Source organism: Schistocerca gregaria, chromosome 5 (assembly GCF_023897955.1).
Source record: "Schistocerca gregaria isolate iqSchGreg1 chromosome 5, iqSchGreg1.2, whole genome shotgun sequence".
NCBI classification, from domain to species: Eukaryota; Metazoa; Arthropoda; class Insecta; order Orthoptera; family Acrididae; genus Schistocerca; species Schistocerca gregaria.
The window spans coordinates 367212069-367230878 of record NC_064924.1 but is presented as its reverse complement, the minus strand read 5'-3'; the positions used below and the strand labels follow the sequence as shown (position 1 = coordinate 367230878).

General features: G+C 41.9%; 1 protein-coding gene across 1 annotated transcript in view; it reads left to right on the top strand.

Moving 5' to 3' along the window:
* LOC126271931 (Down syndrome cell adhesion molecule-like protein Dscam2) overlaps positions 1-18810 on the top strand; it is a 1166847-nt gene that overhangs the window by 890957 nt on the left and 257080 nt on the right. Inside the window, exons 7-8 of the mRNA XM_049974347.1 lie at positions 4674-4791; positions 13006-13216. Coding sequence (XP_049830304.1) covers positions 4674-4791; positions 13006-13216 — 329 coding nt within the window. The remainder of the gene's footprint in view (positions 1-4673; positions 4792-13005; positions 13217-18810) is intronic.

Here is an 18810-nt window from a genome sequence, read left to right as displayed (position 1 = left end):
TGAATAGGATTGGGGAGAAGAGAAGTTTGTGGCACAACTAGACTAGAAGAAGCGATTGGTTGGTAGGACATGTTCTGAGGCATCAAGGGATCACCAATTTAGTATTGGAGGGCAGCGTGGAGGGTAAAAATCGTAAAGGGAGACCAAGAGATGAATACACTAAGCAGATTCAGAAAGATGTAGGTTGCAGGAGGTACTGGGAGATGAAGAAGCTTGCTCAGGATAGAGTGCCATGGAGAGCTGCATTAAACCAGTCTCAGGACTGAAGACCACAACAACAATAACAACAGAAATAAGTGAATGCAGGATAGAAAAAGTAACTAAAGCCACTCAAGGAAAGGCGATTGGACGTGTTGGGATACCTATACGATTCTATATAGGGTATGCGAAAGGATGCTCGTCCAGCAGCTGTTCCTGCAGGAAGTAAGGATTCGAAATGATACGGATATCAGGCGTGTCATTCTCGTTTTGAAGAACGGTTGTCGAGCAGATGCACATCGCTGTAAGCTAATGTCGCTAACGTCTGTTGTAGACAACTGGAAACAGATTTTATGCTCGCTTATTGTGTCTTTTGTGAAGACGGAAAATCTTCTTCGTAGGAATCAACATGCATTTCGTGAAAAAGGTCTTGTGATACCCAGCTCGCTCAGTTCCTCCGCGAGACATAGAATTCAGTATATACCAGCGCCCAGGTAGATGCCGTATTCCTTGACTACCAGAAGGTAAACGATGCCTTTTCGTATTGTCGCCTTATGCAGAAAAAACGAGCGTGCGGAATGTTTGACTAGCTTTGGGACTGCATTGAAGAGTTTCTGACAAATAGAACACAGCTTTTAATTCTTAATGGAATTAAGGCGTGCCCAAAATGAGTGACATAGGATCATTATTTCCACAATATATATAAATGACGTAGTTGATAACGTTGGCAGCTTCATGACGCTGTTCGTGGTTGATACCGTTGTACACAGTAAAGTAGTAACGCTATAAGATCATAGCGAAATAAAGAGAGACCTGCAGATGGTCGACGCTTGGTGCATGGATCGGCAGCTTACCGTCAAAATAAACACATGTAACGTATTGCGCATATTCAGGAGTAAAGACGTGTTGTTGTTTCCCGGTAGACCATTCGCCGGGTGCAAGTCTTTCGATTTGACGCCACTTCGACGACTTGCGCGTCGATGAGGATGAAATGATGATTATGACAACAACACCCAGTCCCTGAGCGGAGAAAATCTCCGACGCAGCCGGGAATCGAACCCGGGCCCTTAGGATGGACATTCTGTCACGCTGACCAATCACGTACACTAAATAGCTGGTAGCATGCGTGGGAGCAGTTTAAACTAGAATGTGTACATGAAACTAATCGTAGGGAATGCAGATTCCAGACAGATTCACGGGAAGAATGCTCAGCAATAGTTATCCACCCACTAAAGAGGTAGCTTACAAAACCCTCATCCGACCGATATTTCAGTATTTCTCCTCAGTCTGGAATGCTTATCAGATAGCATTAACAGACAAAACAGTGAATATCCTAAGTAAGCGGCGCGTTCCATCATGAGTTTGTTCAGTATGTGCGAAAGTATCACAGAGATCATCCAACTCCGGTGGCAGACGCTACACAAGAAGTGTTGTACATAGCAGTGGGGTTTACTGTTGAAAATCCGAGATTCTACGTTGCTAGAAAAGCCAACCAATATATTGCTTCCTCTTACATACGGGCTGTTAGGGGTACAAATGCACATTTTTATTGGTTACTGAGGATAGTGTACTGAAAACCATTAAATTAGTATTTACTGCATTTGCAAACTAATAATTATATCTATCAGGAGAAGTATGCCATTAAAGCTTGTTTTCCCCCGCGTAGCAAGCTAAGTGGAATGTCACTTGCAGAACCAGTACCCTCAGCCACGCATCGTAAAGTGACTTCTGGATTGTAGTCGTAGATGTCCCGATTCCTCCGTTCTCTCCATCCACTGCCATGCAAACTATCATGTTACTGTGCACATTTGATAGTGTTAGTGGGACATTAACATATAGATGCGACGCATAAGAAAATTTGATACTACATTTAACGTACAGTTTACAAAAGGTTTAAAATATGCATTATCACTCAATGTAGTGAAGGGGGTGGGGTGACTGATTGGGTGACGAATTATTAGAGTCGAGGAAGAGTAAATGAACTCAGAAAGTGAGTCGCACGTATGAAAAAACGTTGTTCCCTAGGCAGAGAAATCCGGTGGCATTTTCACAGCGCAGAGTGAGTATGAGAAAGGCTTTATACGTGTGGAGAGTGGTAAGGAGATGTTGGATTTAGTTTGTTGTGGGCTTTCTACTGGACTAACTGCGTCGTACAGGAAACACGTAGAAAACACCGCAGCAAGGCTGAGATCGTGCAATAACATCATATAAACTGTTGCAAAAGCTATAACAGTACGGTGTTCTTCCTTAGGACTCGTCTACTCTGCCGCCAAATACTGTGCTCTAAAGTGGCTTAATAGTTCACAGGTGATAAAAGTCGGCGTTCAGCTAAGTGCAGCACACAGGGAAATAACAGGTTGCGTCAGATATATTCCTCTTCTTCTTCTCTGGTTACCTCCTCTAAATCACGCTGCCCTACCAGATCTTCGAAAACAGAATGACCTCCTCGAGCAGAATGAAAAATTAATTTCTCAGTTCGCAATCCATTTGATGTCCGAATAAAACCCAGGCAGTCACCAATTATATTGACAAGATCATTGCAAGCCCAGAAGATTTCAAATTGCACAAGAAGTGATCAGAAATGTGAAATAATATTGACCATGAGCACTATCAGAGTCTCATAAGATGTCGTACTAGATCAGTCGTCATGGAATTACCGCGAAGAACTTGGAAAACAGTTAAGGGGATCCGTACAAGCCATGGCATCTGTGGAACAAGCCTTCATCGTTGGGGAAAAGCTTGATCTTCTCTGTGACTGTGACAATGAACGTCAGACCATCATAAATATCGTAACAAGCTGTATCAGACGGGCTTATGCTGGAAATATAGATTTCTTTGAAGTGACAAGGGCAGCCCTTGAATGGATTGAAAATTTAGATATTAATTTATAGATTTAGTTGTTTAGTTCTATTTATTTTATAAAATTAAGTAATTCTTGAGTGTTAGTTGTAGTTCAGTTTGTGTTACCTTACGCTACATAAATTAATATTGGGTTGTGTGCGAGCGTCGAGTCAACTTTTTTTCGTTCGAAGTTTAAGCCAAAGTACTTATTGTTGCTTCTCATATTGCAATGCCTGTGTTGTTAGAAGAATGATGCAGTATCTTATTTAACCGCCGAAACCGGACAACAGTTTTCAATTAAAATGTGGTCCCCTGTACAGGATTTACATAATGTGATTACGAGTACAGATTTTGACGCAGAAACTACGACATATGAAGTTTGGATCTGACCGTGAATAGTGCACGGATAGCCGAGGTGGATAAGGCGACCGCTCTTCAAAAGCGAGAAATCGGATTGAGTCCTGGTCCGACACAATTTTCGTTGTCGTCATTCCCTTACACAGCTGATGGTCGTTCGTATTCGGAACTGCGTATATACTTCATATACTTGAGTTATTATTAAAGGTATTTTGAATCCATCTTCGAAACTACAAAAAAATGCATGTTTCTATCAACAAATGCGTTTCGTTTTATTGAAATAAAACACCATCAGTGGTCTGTAACGAAACATATGTAGAATTTTGCTTGCGATGAGCTCGAAAAACAGCTCAGTACAAAAGATGTGAATTTTATTAACAGTCTCTGACATTCAATTTTAGCAGCCACCACGAAACGCCATCTGCTTGCAAGTTTTTTAGGCTTTCCTTCGTTTGGCTTTGTTTTTCTTTTTCACCTAATCCCACATTGCTTCTCAGAACTACGCATTTCTTGATGCTAAACACAACATCTTTCTGGCTAACATTTTCTCTGTGTGTTTTGTGTGAGTAGTATTACCGATTTAACTGCTAGTTTTCCTTTGCTCTAGAAATGTTCTCTTTCCTTGTGACTCGTCAGACTCTTGTGTTGTGTCATTTAATTACGTTGCTATGTACTTATTTAATGTGTAAATGGAGGAGTAGTGATGGAGGTCAAAGATCCGAATGGTGATTAAGGGATGTGGGTGCCGTGGGGGGTGGGGGGGGGGGCGGAGGGAGGGAGGGGGAGAAGGAGAGGAAGAGTGAACACTGAACGCAAAGTAGGGGAAATGAGAGTGAGTTGTAATGAGATAGAGGAAAAGGTATGAGGAGAAAGAGATGTAATGAAAATATAGGGGGGGGGGGGGTGTAAGGCGAGAGAAAGAGGTATGCGAAAGAAAAAGCTTCATTTTCAGTTTTTTTTTTCAATGTGTGAGCTTTTCGATTATTTTATATTGTGTCTGATTTCCAGTATTCAACTGATGATTAAGTAGTGTACGTTAATGCTTTGTGTTTATGAATGTATTCTTGAAAGGGCTGGAGGCGCCTGTCTTTGCTGATTTTTATGACCGCGTCTTTCTCTGCTGTGCTTGGCCCGTTGGAGGCGGTCTGCAAATACTGAGTGGTTTGTGCTGTATTTCCATGCCCTGAAGCTAGCTGGATAGTACAGTAGCTAGCCAGAGCTGAAATACTGCCAGACCCTGTTGTGCTCGCTGAGCCGTGGTGCGCCGTGTGTTGCAGAGCCGGACGGCAACATGCAGCCCCGCATCGAGCACTCGGCGGCCAGCGTGGTGGCGCGCGCCGGCAGCCCGGCGGACCTGGTGTGTGCTGCCCAGGGCTTCCCCCCGCCCACATACAGGTGAGTGGATCACCGTGACTCGCCACGGGCTCGCTCTCTTGACCGAGACGATTTGTTTACTCAAGGCATTTGTCTTTTCAGGTAATTTTCTTCCTCTGGTACACACTTCGAAGACGCTGAAAAGCATTTGCTTAGTGGTGGAAGTTCTCAGTTTCAGAACTGCTTTGTCGCTCCGTCGATTCTAGTTATAATTGTACGTTCGGGACTACATTGCACTACGCTAGTCGTATTCCGTGGATCCTGTGGATGGTTGTCCCTCTGATGTGCAAAGACGCGACAAACTACATTTTAATTGATTTAAACACAGTTCTGTTAAAATGACTGTACATTACGAAATACTGTTACGTTTGGTTGTTGCATAAGTTCGTAGCCATTTCGTTATGCAGGTCGTTATGCCGATTGCTATGGATTTATGTATCGACTGTCATTTATTATTTGTAGTTCACTGTTTCCCTTTAAGTTTACGTACTGTCATTTTGTCATTTGGAGATAGTGAGTGCAGCTGTGCACGCTAGAAAATGGAATACTAAGTGGAGGAATCCATACATTTCCGACATATTACTCTGTTCGAGTTCAGTAGAGGGGTGACAGCAGCGGATGCAGCCAGAAATACCGGGTGATCAAAAAGTCAGTATAAATTTAAAAAACTTAATAAACCAATGAATAATGTAGATAGAGAGGTAAAAACTGACACATATGCTTGTAAGGGTTCAAATGGCTCTGAGCACTATGGGACTTAACAGCTGAAGTCATCAGTCCCCTAGAACTTAGAACTACTTAAACCTAACTAACTTAAGGACATTACACACATCCATGCCAGAGGCAGGATTCGAGCCTGCGACCGTAACGGTCACGCGGTACCAGACTGAACCGCCTGTCAGGAAGGTCGCAGTTCGTAGTAATAGACGGAAAATCATCGAGTAAAACTGAAGTGATATCAGGTGTTCCCCAGGGAAGCGTCCTGGGACCTCTACTGTTCCTGATCTATATAAATGACCTGGGTGACAATCTGAGCAGTTCTCTTAGACTGTTCGCAGATGATGCTGTAATTTACCGTCTAGTAAGGTCATCCGAAGACCAGTATCAGCTGCAAAGCGATTTAGAAAAGATTGCTGTATGGTGTGTCAGGTGGCAGTTCACGCTAAATAACGAAAAGTGTGAGATGATCCACATGAGCTCCAAAAGAAATCCGTTGGAATTCGATTACTCGATAAATAGTACAATTCTCAAGGCTGTCAATTCAACTAAGTACCTGGGTGTTAAAATTACGAACAACTTCAGTTGGAAGGACCACATAGATAATATTGTCGGGAAGGCGAGCCAAAGGTTGCGTTTCATCGGCAGGACACTTAGAAGATGCAACAAGTCCACTAAAGAGACAGCTTACACTACACTCGTTCGTCCTCTGTTAGAATATTGCTGCGCGGTGTGGGATCCTTACCAGGTGGGATTGACGGAGAACATCGAAAGGGTGCAAAAAAGGGCAGCTCGTTTTGTATTATCGCTTTATAGGGGAGAGAGTGTGGCAGATATGATACACGAGTTGGGATGGAAGTCATTACAGCATAGACGTTTTTCGTCGCGGCGAGACCTTTTTACGAAATTTCAGTCACCAACTTTCTCTTCCGAATGCGAAAATATTTTGTTGAGCCCAACCTACATAGGTAGGAATGATCATCAAAATAAAATAAGAGAAATCAGAGCTCGAACAGAAAGGTTTAGGTGTTCGTTTTTCCCGCTCGCTGTTCGGGAGTGGAATAGTAGAGAGATAGTATGATTGTGGTTCGATGAACCCTCTGCCAAGCACTTAAATGTGAATTGCAGAGTAGTCATGTAGATGTAGATGTAGAACCGCTCGGCCACTCCGGACGGCTAGCTTGGAATGACGTAGGGTTTTATTAGAACCAAAAAAAAAGTATTTCTAGAGGCGGGAAAGATCTCTTGCGCGCGTCGTTTGGTGATGATCGTGTGCTCAGCCGCCACTTTCGTCGTGCTTGGCCTCCCAGGTCCCCAGACCTCAGTCCGTGCGATTATTGGCTTTGGCGTTACCTGAAGTCGCAAGTGTAGCGTGATCGACCGACATCTCTAGGGAAGCTGAAAGACAACATCCGACGCCATGCCTCACCGTAACTCCGGACACGCTTTATAGTGTTGTTCACAACATTATCCCTCGACTACAGCTATTGTTGAGGAATGATGGTGAACATATCGAGCATTTCCTGTAAAGTACATCATCTTTGCTTTGTCTTACTTTGTTATGCTAATTATTGCTATTCTGATCAGATGAAGAGCCATCTGTTTATCTTTTTTTGAACATTTGTATTTTTTTTATTCTAATAAAACCCCATGTCATTCCAAGCATGTGTGCCAATTTCTACCTCTCTATCTACATTATAACGTGATTTATTCAGTTTTCAAATTTATACTGACTTTAGGATCACCCGGTATTTGTCCCGTGTATGAGGATGATGCCATTGGACAGAGCACGGTAAGAAAATGGTTTTCTCATTTAAAGAAGGATCATTTTCACATTTGTGACTCTGCAGGTTCACGAAGACCTTCGGGGTGTCGTGAAGATCGTTTAATCGCATTAATCCACAATGATCCACATCGGTATACTCGAGAACTGGCAAATGTGACGAACTGTGGTCATTCCACCAACGAGCGACAATTGCATTCACTGGGGAAATTTTAAAAAATCGGGTGTATCGGTACCAAAAGCTATAAGCCAAAATCACAGAAATCAGAGGGCGGCCATACGTGCATCTCTCCTTGCTCCCCATCAATTGGCTTGTGAAAAACCCCGACGATTCCCGTCCTGCATCGTTACTGGTGAGGAGAAATGGTGTCTTTATGCTAAAACAAGGAAAAGAAAGGAACAAAGCAGCAGCACCCCAAACAAATACCTGTGTGCATCCATGAAAGATAATGTTATGTATCTGGTGTAGCTGCGATGGTGTGGTGTACTACGAATTGCTTCCCTTGGGTGTAATCATCATGCTGATATTTTTCAACTACTGAGACGTCTTCTAGACGGAATCCAAGAACAACGACCATGTGACCTGCGTGAAGTGTTGCTAATCAAAGGGAATGACCGCCCGCATTCTGCTAGACTGACAAAAAACACGGTACAGGAGTTGGGTTGGGAAATGATTCCGTATCCACCTTAATCACATTACGCTCACAAATTTTCACTTTTTCCTCTCTCTATCGAACAACCTTCAATGAACTTCCTTTCCAGATGAAAATGCTCTTCGAACATGGCTCGATGAGTTCTTCGCCTCAAAACCACGTGATTTCTACAATTGCGGAATCGAAAAGTGACCCCAGCGTTGATAGACTGTTGTAAATAGTGAAGGAGAATATATTATTGATACTAAAGTCTTTGTTACGTGTATCTGTTGTGCCAAATCAATAATACAGTGTCAGTTCTAATTAAATAACTTGAATATTATACTTATAACTGTAAGAAACTCTTCAATGGAGCAGAAGGAATTCTCCAACAAATAGTCCTTTCTAATCACACGTTATCTCCAACGCATTATCCACAAGACGTTTAATTTCACCAGCAACTAGTTGAATTCATGTGTACCCATTTATTTTACTCCTCTCTGTACTAATCTTAATGCTTTGAAGTTTTTGTAAAGGTTGTTTTTGGTCTAGTGTTATATTCACACTTTTTATTATTTTTACAGGAAAGAGAACTATTGATAACCACAACAGAAATTATTGAATAAACATACATTGTGGGGTAGTTGTCAAGTTTTTGAAGATATCTCTGCAGTATGTTCTAAAATTAACACCAAATATAATTCTTAAAACACTTGTCTTTATTCTGAAAAAAACTGTAGTAAAATTTGAATTCCCCTCCAAAAATTATTTTTGGTTGAATCTATCTAATAATTCTTTTAATCTTCTTGTATTAAGAAGTGAATATCTCGATAGTACTTAGAAGATGCACAGATACCAACAGTCAGGACTGTTTACCGGACAACCACAAGTTAAGAAATCAAGTGATTGTCGTCCATGTAGAATTCCACACTCTGACTCCTGGATACTTAAGACAGAGATATTTGACAATACAATACATGCAGGTAAAAAACCTTGAAACTTTGAAAAAAATGATGCTATTACTTTCACATCAACAGCTGTCCTTTTGCTCCAGGCTAGGAATGCAATTTAAAGCAGCTAAGCAACAGATTATTTCACTTGCAATTCCAATTTTTGTTGCTGCGATATTATTTCTGCGCTAAGCATTTGACTTGCATAGAAGGCTACCTAACAAATTTGCGTTCATGTCAGTTGCGAAGATTCCATTCAGATAAAAGGCAGCGTATTCCAAGAACTCCAATAATTATAATACGAGAGTAATCCCAAAAGTAAGGTCTCCTATTTTGTTATAAAAACATAGACCAGTTTATTTCTACAATGGTTTACGTCAGTTTACAGTTGAACATTTAGCTATTTTTCGACATAATCACCATTTCTGTCGATGCATTTTTGTAGACGCTGTGGCAGTTTTTGTATGCCCATGTCATACCAGTTCGCCGCCATGCTGTACAGTAAGTTATTAACGTCTTCTTTCACCTCGTCGTCGGAGCTAAATCGGTTCCCGGCCAAATGTTCTTTTAACCTATGGAACAGGTGATAGTCAGTGGGTGCCAAGTCAGGATTATAGGGTGGGTGGGTTATTATGTTCCACTGAAACCGTTGCAGGAGAGCAACGGTTTGCCGAACGATGTGTGGGCGTGCTTTGTCATGGAGAACGTGTACGCCCTTGCTCAACATTCCTCCTCTCCGGTTCTGAATTGCCCGTTTGAGTTTGTCATGACTTTCCCGGCAGACTGTGTTTGTTTGAATTTCAGCGGCTTTGGCGAAGAAAGATGCCGCCACAGGCGTGATATTTGCTTGGTCTCAGGTGTAAAGCGGTATGCCCAGATTTCGTCACCAGTGACAATTGAGTCCACAAAGTTGTCCTGTCGGATGCAAGGCGGTGAAGAAATGCGCAGGAAGCATCAACTCGTTGCCGCATGTGGTCCTCATGCATGGCACCCATCTTGCGCACACCTTCTGGTAGTTCAATGTTTCCTTTAAAACTCTGTGAGCGGTGCTTCGGGAAACCTCAGGAACCAACGTGCAGAGATCATCCAGGGTGATCCGCCGATCTTCACGCATGCTTTGCTCAACCTGGGCCATTATTTATAAACATATTGAGATACAAGACCAACTGATTGTTTAGCGTATCTAATTAATATTTTAAGGTAATCTTGTACCATCATTATTCTTTATTAAGAGGTGCCGCAATCAGATATCAGCGTGGCAGTTTCCATTTTGAAAAGGCTCAAAAGATTTAAATCTTGTGTGACACTTCAGAACTTCAAGGCTTTCTTGTACTGTATAGATGTAGTAATCGAAACACTACTAATGTGTTATTAATCTTTTGCCTGAGCGAAGAGTCAAGTAATGACAGCCAAATGGCCCTGACAGTCCTTTTCATCCGTAATAAAATAAAACTCGTCAGAGCTTGTGAGTAATAAATCATGTTACCTTTACATGTTCCGTCTTCCGTCAAGAACCGCCCTTCAAGGGTACAAATTTTAGACTAAGTGATTCTAGTAAGCTTCTTTTGTGAAAACAGCTTCCTTGGCATGTCTCGATCGGCTTTCGTGCCTTGACCATTTTGTACCATTCTAGTTTTCGCGATTCGGCAATAGGTTTTTTTTTTGCCTTCTTCTTGAGTGAAACGCACATGACTCAATCAAAAGCCCCTGTAAACCTTACTTTCGTCCAGTGTAGTATGCGAATTTTATACTCCTTTTCTAGTTTTCTTGATTTTTCTGTTATGTTCTCCTTCGAGGTACTACTTTAACAATTATGGCAATAAGCTATGTCTCACCTTTTCCGAGGTTGAATGGCCAGCGTCGTTAGCTAGCTGACGTGGAGTATCCCTGAGATGGCCGTACTGCTTCCCTGAATTCTATTATTAGTACTCAGACATTCACTTCGATGTAGTAAACTACTTGTGGTGACTCGCTAATATTTCTTCGTTTATTACAATGTTTCAACTACTGGCATCATGAGACATTAAAAGGCTTAGAATTTATATAAGAAGATGCTATGTCAGTACTTCTTTTATAAGTCCTATGCTTTTTGATACCTGATAATGGCAGTAGCCGAAACATCGCAGTACGTAAATAAAGACTTTTCATAAGAGATGTAGATAGACGGTGTTATCACAATGACTGCGGAGTCAGACGCGAAATTCATTTCCTCTATTAATAAGTAGTAAAGTACGTTCATTACTGCATTGTGGCCGATTTCGAGCGTCACTTAGCTGTTGGTCAGAGGACAATTTGACAGTGAAATGGATATTGCCCTGTACCATAGCAGGTTAATTCAACGATTAATTGAACGGGTTACTCTAGTGAGCGGTACATTGAGGACTGAAGATGATTCATGTGGAAACGAAACTGCTCACGATTTTAAAAATCAGTGCAAACTAGACGGACAGCAAAATCCGTTGTAGGGAAGTTAACTGCATACATCGACTTGACCTGTTTACTGTTCCTTTTACTCACACACTTCTCTTCATTAAAAAATTAATTATTCAAAGATGCTTCAAGGTGTTCCTACCAACCTACCGCTTCTTTTACTCAAGCTTTTCCATAAATTTATTTTCTCTATGATTCCATTCAGTCATCCTGTCTACCGGTCTAACCTTCAACATTTTCCTTAACACTACATTTGGAAATGTCTGTTCTTTTCTTGTATGTACTGTTCATCATACATGTTTCACTGTCATATAAGAATACACACTAGAAAAAAATTCTCTGAAGATACTTCATAACGGTTACACATTATCACATGTTCTTAAAAAAAGATCTTGTTGCTATTGTCAGGCTGCATTTTATAGCCTCTTTACTTCTACAATAAACAGTTATTTTTCTTAAACAGCAAAACTCGCCAATTACTTTTCGTGCCTTATTTCCTAATCTAATGCGGTCAGGAGATTCTGATTTAACCCTAGCAATACTATGGCATTTTTCCATAACAATCATTTACAGGGGCGTAGGCGGGAGCGTACTACTTTACGCCAATCCTAAAAAAAATAAAAAATGCACAATTCGTTAATTGTTGTTGACTTATATTAACAAAAAACTTTTTAAATAGGTACGGATGAGTAAGTAGGGACCGGAACCCCAGAAATACCTTTTAGCACACGCTTAGCCGTGCTGCAATTCTTTCCAGTGGACGCCATATTGGGCGGCTAGCGTGTCACTAATGATGAAGACAAGACAACACCTAGTCCCCGAGCGGAGAAAATCCCCGACGCGGCCGGGAATCGAGCCCGGCCACTACAAGGCAGTCAGACGCGCTGACCATTTAGCTAAGGAGGCTGATTCCTTAGCAGTATCAACACTTTTCCAATAACATGTACTGCCGGCTTTATGACCACTACAAAAATATTTTTAAATGCAGTTTTTCTTCAATGTTGTTGACTCTTACGCTCAACATACTTATTAAAGAGATATTGTCGTGTAAGTAAGGCCCTGAACCTGGAAATATTGAATACGACATTCGTTTGGGTATCGGACTTGTGGGGCTTTGGTTTGAGTCTAACGGAATCTGCAAGGCGGATTAACGACGAGGGCCGGTGTGCCGGCCAGCCTGGTTGTGGTTTTTAGGCGGTTTTCCACATCCCCCAAGGTGAATACCGCGCTGGTCCCCATGCCCCGCCTCAGTTACACGGCTCGTAGACATCTGAACACTATTGCACTATTCCATGGATTACACTAGTCGCAGACAGTTGGGGTACACTAATTCCTTCCCGGGGGGTACGGGGTGGCGGCAGGAAGGACATCCGGCCACCTCTTCATCTAACATTGCCACATCCGATTAACAATGCCGACCCTGCGTATCCGCTGGGAAACGGCACAAGCAAAAGAAATAACGGAATCTGTTAGGAGAGTTCATTAAAATCAATAAAAAATGTTTCGACATTTAAAATGTACAGAAACTTACATAGAAAGTACTAGATTACAGTATTTTCAAAAAGTGGGCGTTTTCTATCCCGCTGTCGGTTCTGTGAGCATTAATGCGACCACACTCCATCTATCTTGTTTTTTTCTTTGGTGTTCATCTTACAGTCTTATTATTTCGCTGCATTCTGGATCAGTTGTAGCCCAGAGAAGCCACTGTGGTCGGCCTGTGCAGGTGGTTCCGGGAGACGGGAGGTGCGCTGACAGAGGTCCGCGCCCAGGGGCTGGTGCGCCCCCTGCACAGCGTGCTGCAGTTTCCGCGCGTGCAGCCGGAGGACTCTGCGCGCTACGTCTGCGTCGCCACCAACAGCGTGGGCGAGGACCGCCGCCAGATCACGCTCAGCGTCTCCACGCCGCTCACCGCGCACATCCGCCCCCAGCAGCAGGTGAGCACCTCCCGGCCCCGCAGTACCTGTTGTACGCGGCCACGAAATACAGGGAAAGAACAGGCGCAGCACTGCGGCACTTCAAACAACTAGGAGCAGCACCAACATCCTTCACTCAAATTAGCTCCATACTTAACAATCATATACAACCGTTCGCTCGACGAAAGAACCGTACCCAAAAACAGGAAAGTTGCACATGTCACACCAATATTCAAGAAAGGTAGTAGGAGTAATCCACTAAATTACAGGCCCATATCATTAACGTCGATATGCACCAGGATTTTGGAACATGTATTGTGTTCAAACATTATGAATTACCTCGAAGAAAACTATTGACACACAATCAACATGGGTGTAGAAAACATCGTTCCTGTGAAACACAACTAGCTCTTTATTCACATGACGTGTTGAGTGCAACTGACCAAGGATTTCAGATCGATTCCGTATTTCTGGATTTCCGGAAGGCTTTTGACACTGTACCACACAAGCGGCTCGTAGTGAAATTGCGTGCTTATGGAAAATATCGTCTCAGTTATGTGACTGGATTTGTGATTTTCTGTCAGAGAGGTCGCAGTTCGTAGTAATTGACGGAAAGTCATCGAGTAAAACAGAAGTGATTTCTGGCGTTCCCCAAGGTAGTGTTATAGGCCTTTTGTTGTTCCTTATCTATATAAACGATTTGGGAGACAATCTGAGCAACCATCTTAGGTTGTTCGCAGATGACGCTGTCGTTTATCGACTAATAAAGTCACCAGAAGATCAAAACAAATTGCAAAACGATTTAGAATGGTGTGAAAATTGGCAGTTAACCCTAAATAACGGAAAGTGTGGGCTCATCCACATGAGTGCTGAAATGAATTCGTTAAACTTCGTTTAAACGATAGATCAGTCTAATCTAAAAGCCGTAAATTCAAAGCCGGCGCTCAGTCCGGAACCGCGTGACTGCTACGGTCGCAGGTTCGAATCCTGCGTCGGGCATGGATGTGTGTGTTGTCCTTAGGTTAGTTAGGTTTAAGTAGTTCTAAGTTCTATGCGACTGATGACCACAGATGTTAAGTCCCATAGTGCTCAGAGCCATTTGAACCGTAAATTCAACTAAATACCCAGGTATTACAATTACGAACAACTTAAATTGAAAGGAACACATAGAAAACGCTATGGGGAAGGCTAGCCAAAGACTGCGTTTTATTGGCAGGACACTTAGAAAAGATCTGCTCAGGAGACTGCCTACACTACGCTTGTTCGTTCTCTTTTAGAATACTGCTGTGCGGTGTCGGATCCTTACCTAATGGGACTGATGGAGCACATCGAAAAAGTTCAAAGAAGGGCAACACGCTTTGTATTATTGCGAAATATGGAAGAGAGTGTCACAGAAATGATAAAGGATTTGGGCTGAACATCACTAAAAGAAAGGCGATTTTCGTTGCGACGGAATCTTCTCACGAAATTCCAGTCACCAACTTTCTCCTCCGAATGCGGAAATATTTTTTGACACGGATGTACATAGGGAGGAACTATCACCACGATAAAATAAGAGAAATCAGAGCTCGTACAGAAAGATATAGGTGTTCGTTCCTTCCGCGCGCTATACGAGATTCGAATAATAGAGAACTGTGAAGGTGGTTTGATGAACCCTCTGCCAGGCACTTAAATGTGATTTGCAAAGTATCCATGTAGATGTAGATGTAGATGTAAATGTAGTAGCTATAATTATAAAAACTCCAAAAATTAAAACCTCATTTGGAGTTGATGGTTATTCAAGTAGAATTCTGAAAAGTTGTTCCAGCTTAATAAGTAATGTCCTTAGTATTATAAGCAATACATCACTGGCACAGGGAACTTTTCCAGACAGGTTAAACCTCTTCATAAAATAAGTGTCAAGACAGACTTAAACAATTATCGTCTTATTTCTTTACTGACATATTTTAGCAAAATATACAAGAAAGTAATGTACTCAAGAGTAGTCGCACACTTAAGTGGAAATAGCTTCAGGTTAGAATCCAGTAGGGTTACTCGACTAAGAATGCTATTTATAAATTCACGCATCAATTAGTACAAGCCTTGAAAAATAATATATCGCCCATCGCTCATTTTTGTGAACTTTCTATGGCGTTTGATTGTGTAGATCATGTTACTCTCTTAGAGAAACTGAAGTTTTATCGAACTGATGGCTTTACACGCAGCTGGTTTGAACTTACTTAACAAACAGAATGAAAAAGATTGTGCTCAGTTATTCAGACAATGCTACAATTTTGAAAAAAAAGCTTGCTACATTCAATTCTGTACAACCAGTAGTCGTACCAACAACTAATGTAGCACATGAGCAGGAGTTAGTAAGTAGGGTAGAACGCTGCAGTTTTTTAGGTGTACATAAACATGAAAACTTGAACTGGAAGAAGCTTATTACTCAGCCTCTCAAACAGTTAACTTCGTCTACTTTTGCTCTTCGTATAATACCTAATATTGGAAAAAACGTATCAGCCTCCTCACATGTTTAGCATATTTCCACTCAATAATATCTTACGGAATAATTTTCTGGGGTAACTCATCGCTTAGAAAGAAAGTACAGATTGCGCGAAAGCTAGCAATAACAATAATATATTGTTATCACCCGTGGACGTCATATAGATGAGGTAGGCATTAACTGCACTATCACACTATATATGTAAACGCTAGTGCCATTCGTCATAAATAATCCATCGCAATTTGAGAAGAACAGTGATGTCACTACCTATGACACTGAAGGAAAAAATGACCTTTATCATCCTATTGTTAAAACTGTCACTGGCTCAGAAAGAAGTTTTTCGCAGCAAGAAAATTTTTTGCTCATTTTCTCAATTACAAAACATGGGTGACAGGTAGCAAAGCAAGTTTGAAATCCAATTTAACAGTAGTTGCATGAGCAGGGCTAAAAGTAATAATGAGTTCATTAATGTTAACACTAATCGTGTACTAACATTCTTGTAAACTAACTCGTTCCACATCACTTCTAGAAAAGAATCGCTCAAATGATCTATGGAAAATGTAACTAAGAGACGGGTGGAGCAGCGTCACAGAATGTTCATCTAACCCAGATTTGCTCAGAGAGCGGTTGGGACCATTGGAGAATCCCGTGCACCCAAATTGCTACAGCCCCTACTCCCAATGAAATACGGTACACGGCACTTCCTATGACGTTCATTAAGAGGATTAGGATCCAGTGACATGAGCAGAAACCCCATCCAGCCGCAAAAGCATATTCATCTTCTAGCACTATGCTATTACTTTCAGTAATGAAGTTATGGTCACCAACCTCGCCAATACTGCCGAGACGGTGTTAATAGTTCTTCCATATCAACTACTCTCACAGTGAAATGAATGTCACAGCTTAAACACTCGTAGCATTCTCCCTCAGATCTCTCAGCTACCACTAGATTCTTCTGTTTCAAAAATATTTTGACTGCCCCGTCTGAAAATCGATTAAATTCATTCTACCACTGACGGTTATCCTTATTCGCAATTGCGAATACATTTCATGTATTTCATAACGGCTGTACTCGTCGCAGTGCCTGTTCCTTTGGTCATTCATACGTGTCCACAGGACCTTTGCATCGTAATCAGAATAACACAGGCCCTGAAATATATTTCTCTGATGACACCGGACAAGAGACTTTCAAGAGCAACTTCTGACCTGTACGGGAATATACACAATGGATGCACGAGTCCAGGTCGCAGACGCGTGGTTGACGGCATATGGAAGTTTGGGTCCGGCCGTGGTTCGTGCACGGATGTCCGAATGGTAAGGCAACCGCTCGCAGTCAGCTGGAAATCCGGGTTCGAGTTCCAGTCCGGAACAAATTTTCACTGTCGTCAAACCATTCTAGAGTTGGTGGCTGTCATTCGCAACTGTGAATTCATTTAATGTATTCCATAAAAATATGTTCACTCAAGCCAGCTCTGGATTTTGTCACTACCACATAGCCTTATTCACCTTCCTTCGAAGGCTGTTCTTTTCTAGACGAGGCCCAGCGTCACTAAAAGACTACCCGACTAGGAAAATTCGCCTCCAACTTAAAGATCAATTTATGTTTGCGAATAGCATTTTTATGTACAGTAACATTCAAGTCATTGTCTCTGCCACCAATTTATCAAGTATCAGTTTTTAGGACAGATTCTATGATTTTAAAATTTCCTTCAGAGTCACAGTTACCATGTCGATTAGTAAATGTCTCTTCGTGTGATTTCTTCTAACTTCGTTTCACATGTACGCTTAAGAGGCAAAATCCCTATAGTTCTGGGGAGAAAACCCACTAGCCAGCGATGCAACCCCTACTAGCTTCAGGAAATCTGGCCAGCACTTCAAACTCTGATTTTGGGAATCCCCCAAAATGATTTACGTCCACTATGAGCTTTCCAGGCAATCCCACAACACTTGCGGAATGGCCATGAAATTTATTTCTTATAGGGTTGGGAAACGCATGTAACATAGTCGAATGCAATCAGTTTACATTCAGCAGCATACACAACACTTCTTCGCCAGAAGTCGCTCATCCACCTCTAAATTTTACACAGTACGTCTCGGTCCTTGTGAGGGCGCCACAACCACATTCAACCACTCTGTTTTCGGCAACTAGTGGGAAATCCTCACTTCGTACAACTTCAGTTCTTAAAGATCCCTGTTTTATAATCGCGCATTCCTCAGTAAAGCTGCGTCTTCGTTTATCAGCGTGTATGTGTTTCTGTTCCTCCCATTTTGCAGTACGACAAGCTATTATTGCGCTACACTTAGTATCACTATCCTTTAGTTGTACAGTCACAGATAACACTTACATGATTGACGATTCAAACATCAAGAAACTACGCTCTTGTGGAAAACTTAAGGACGAAAAAACTTTCGCACGTTGTGTCACTGCCGAGTAACACAGCCCGGCGAAACTTGGAACATACATAGAAAAAACTGCTGCAGTAGACAAGATAACTGAAAGAAATACACAACGAGACGAACAGAAAAGACATTTTTATTCAAATACAATAATTACACTGAAGTTATCGCGATTGATGATGGTCTCCTGGACGTTACAAAAGGAGTGCCATGGTTCTTAACAAGGCGTGTGGTCGTCACGATGGCAGTGCATGTTCTGTAGCGTGCTCCCACGGTGGCCACAAGGGTAGTAAGGAGTTCTTGAGGCAGGGCGTTCCGTCCAACAGCTTCCCATACCGGGGAGCGGATAGGCCAGACCATTCACCCAATATTCCCTCGTTCCAAAAGCTCCTCCAACTGCGCAGATTGGCGCGGTCGCGCATTGTCTTCAACACAAATGAAATCAGGGCCGAATGCACCCCTGAAAGTTACATTCATCCTTAACTTTTGCACACCACTGCAGTACTGTTAGAGTAAAGAACTGTTTACTATTTCTGTACAATAGCCGCAGCTCAACAACTCCATCAGTATTTCACTACTAATTATTGCGTTAGTGTTTAAGTTCGTAGAGTTTTTGTTTTGCATGTGTGGTATTCCTGCTACTACGGGTTTATTATTCGACTATCAAGTATCATTTGTAGTTCACGGTTGCTGTTTCACTTTATATGTTGTCATTTCGTCATTTGGAGGTAAT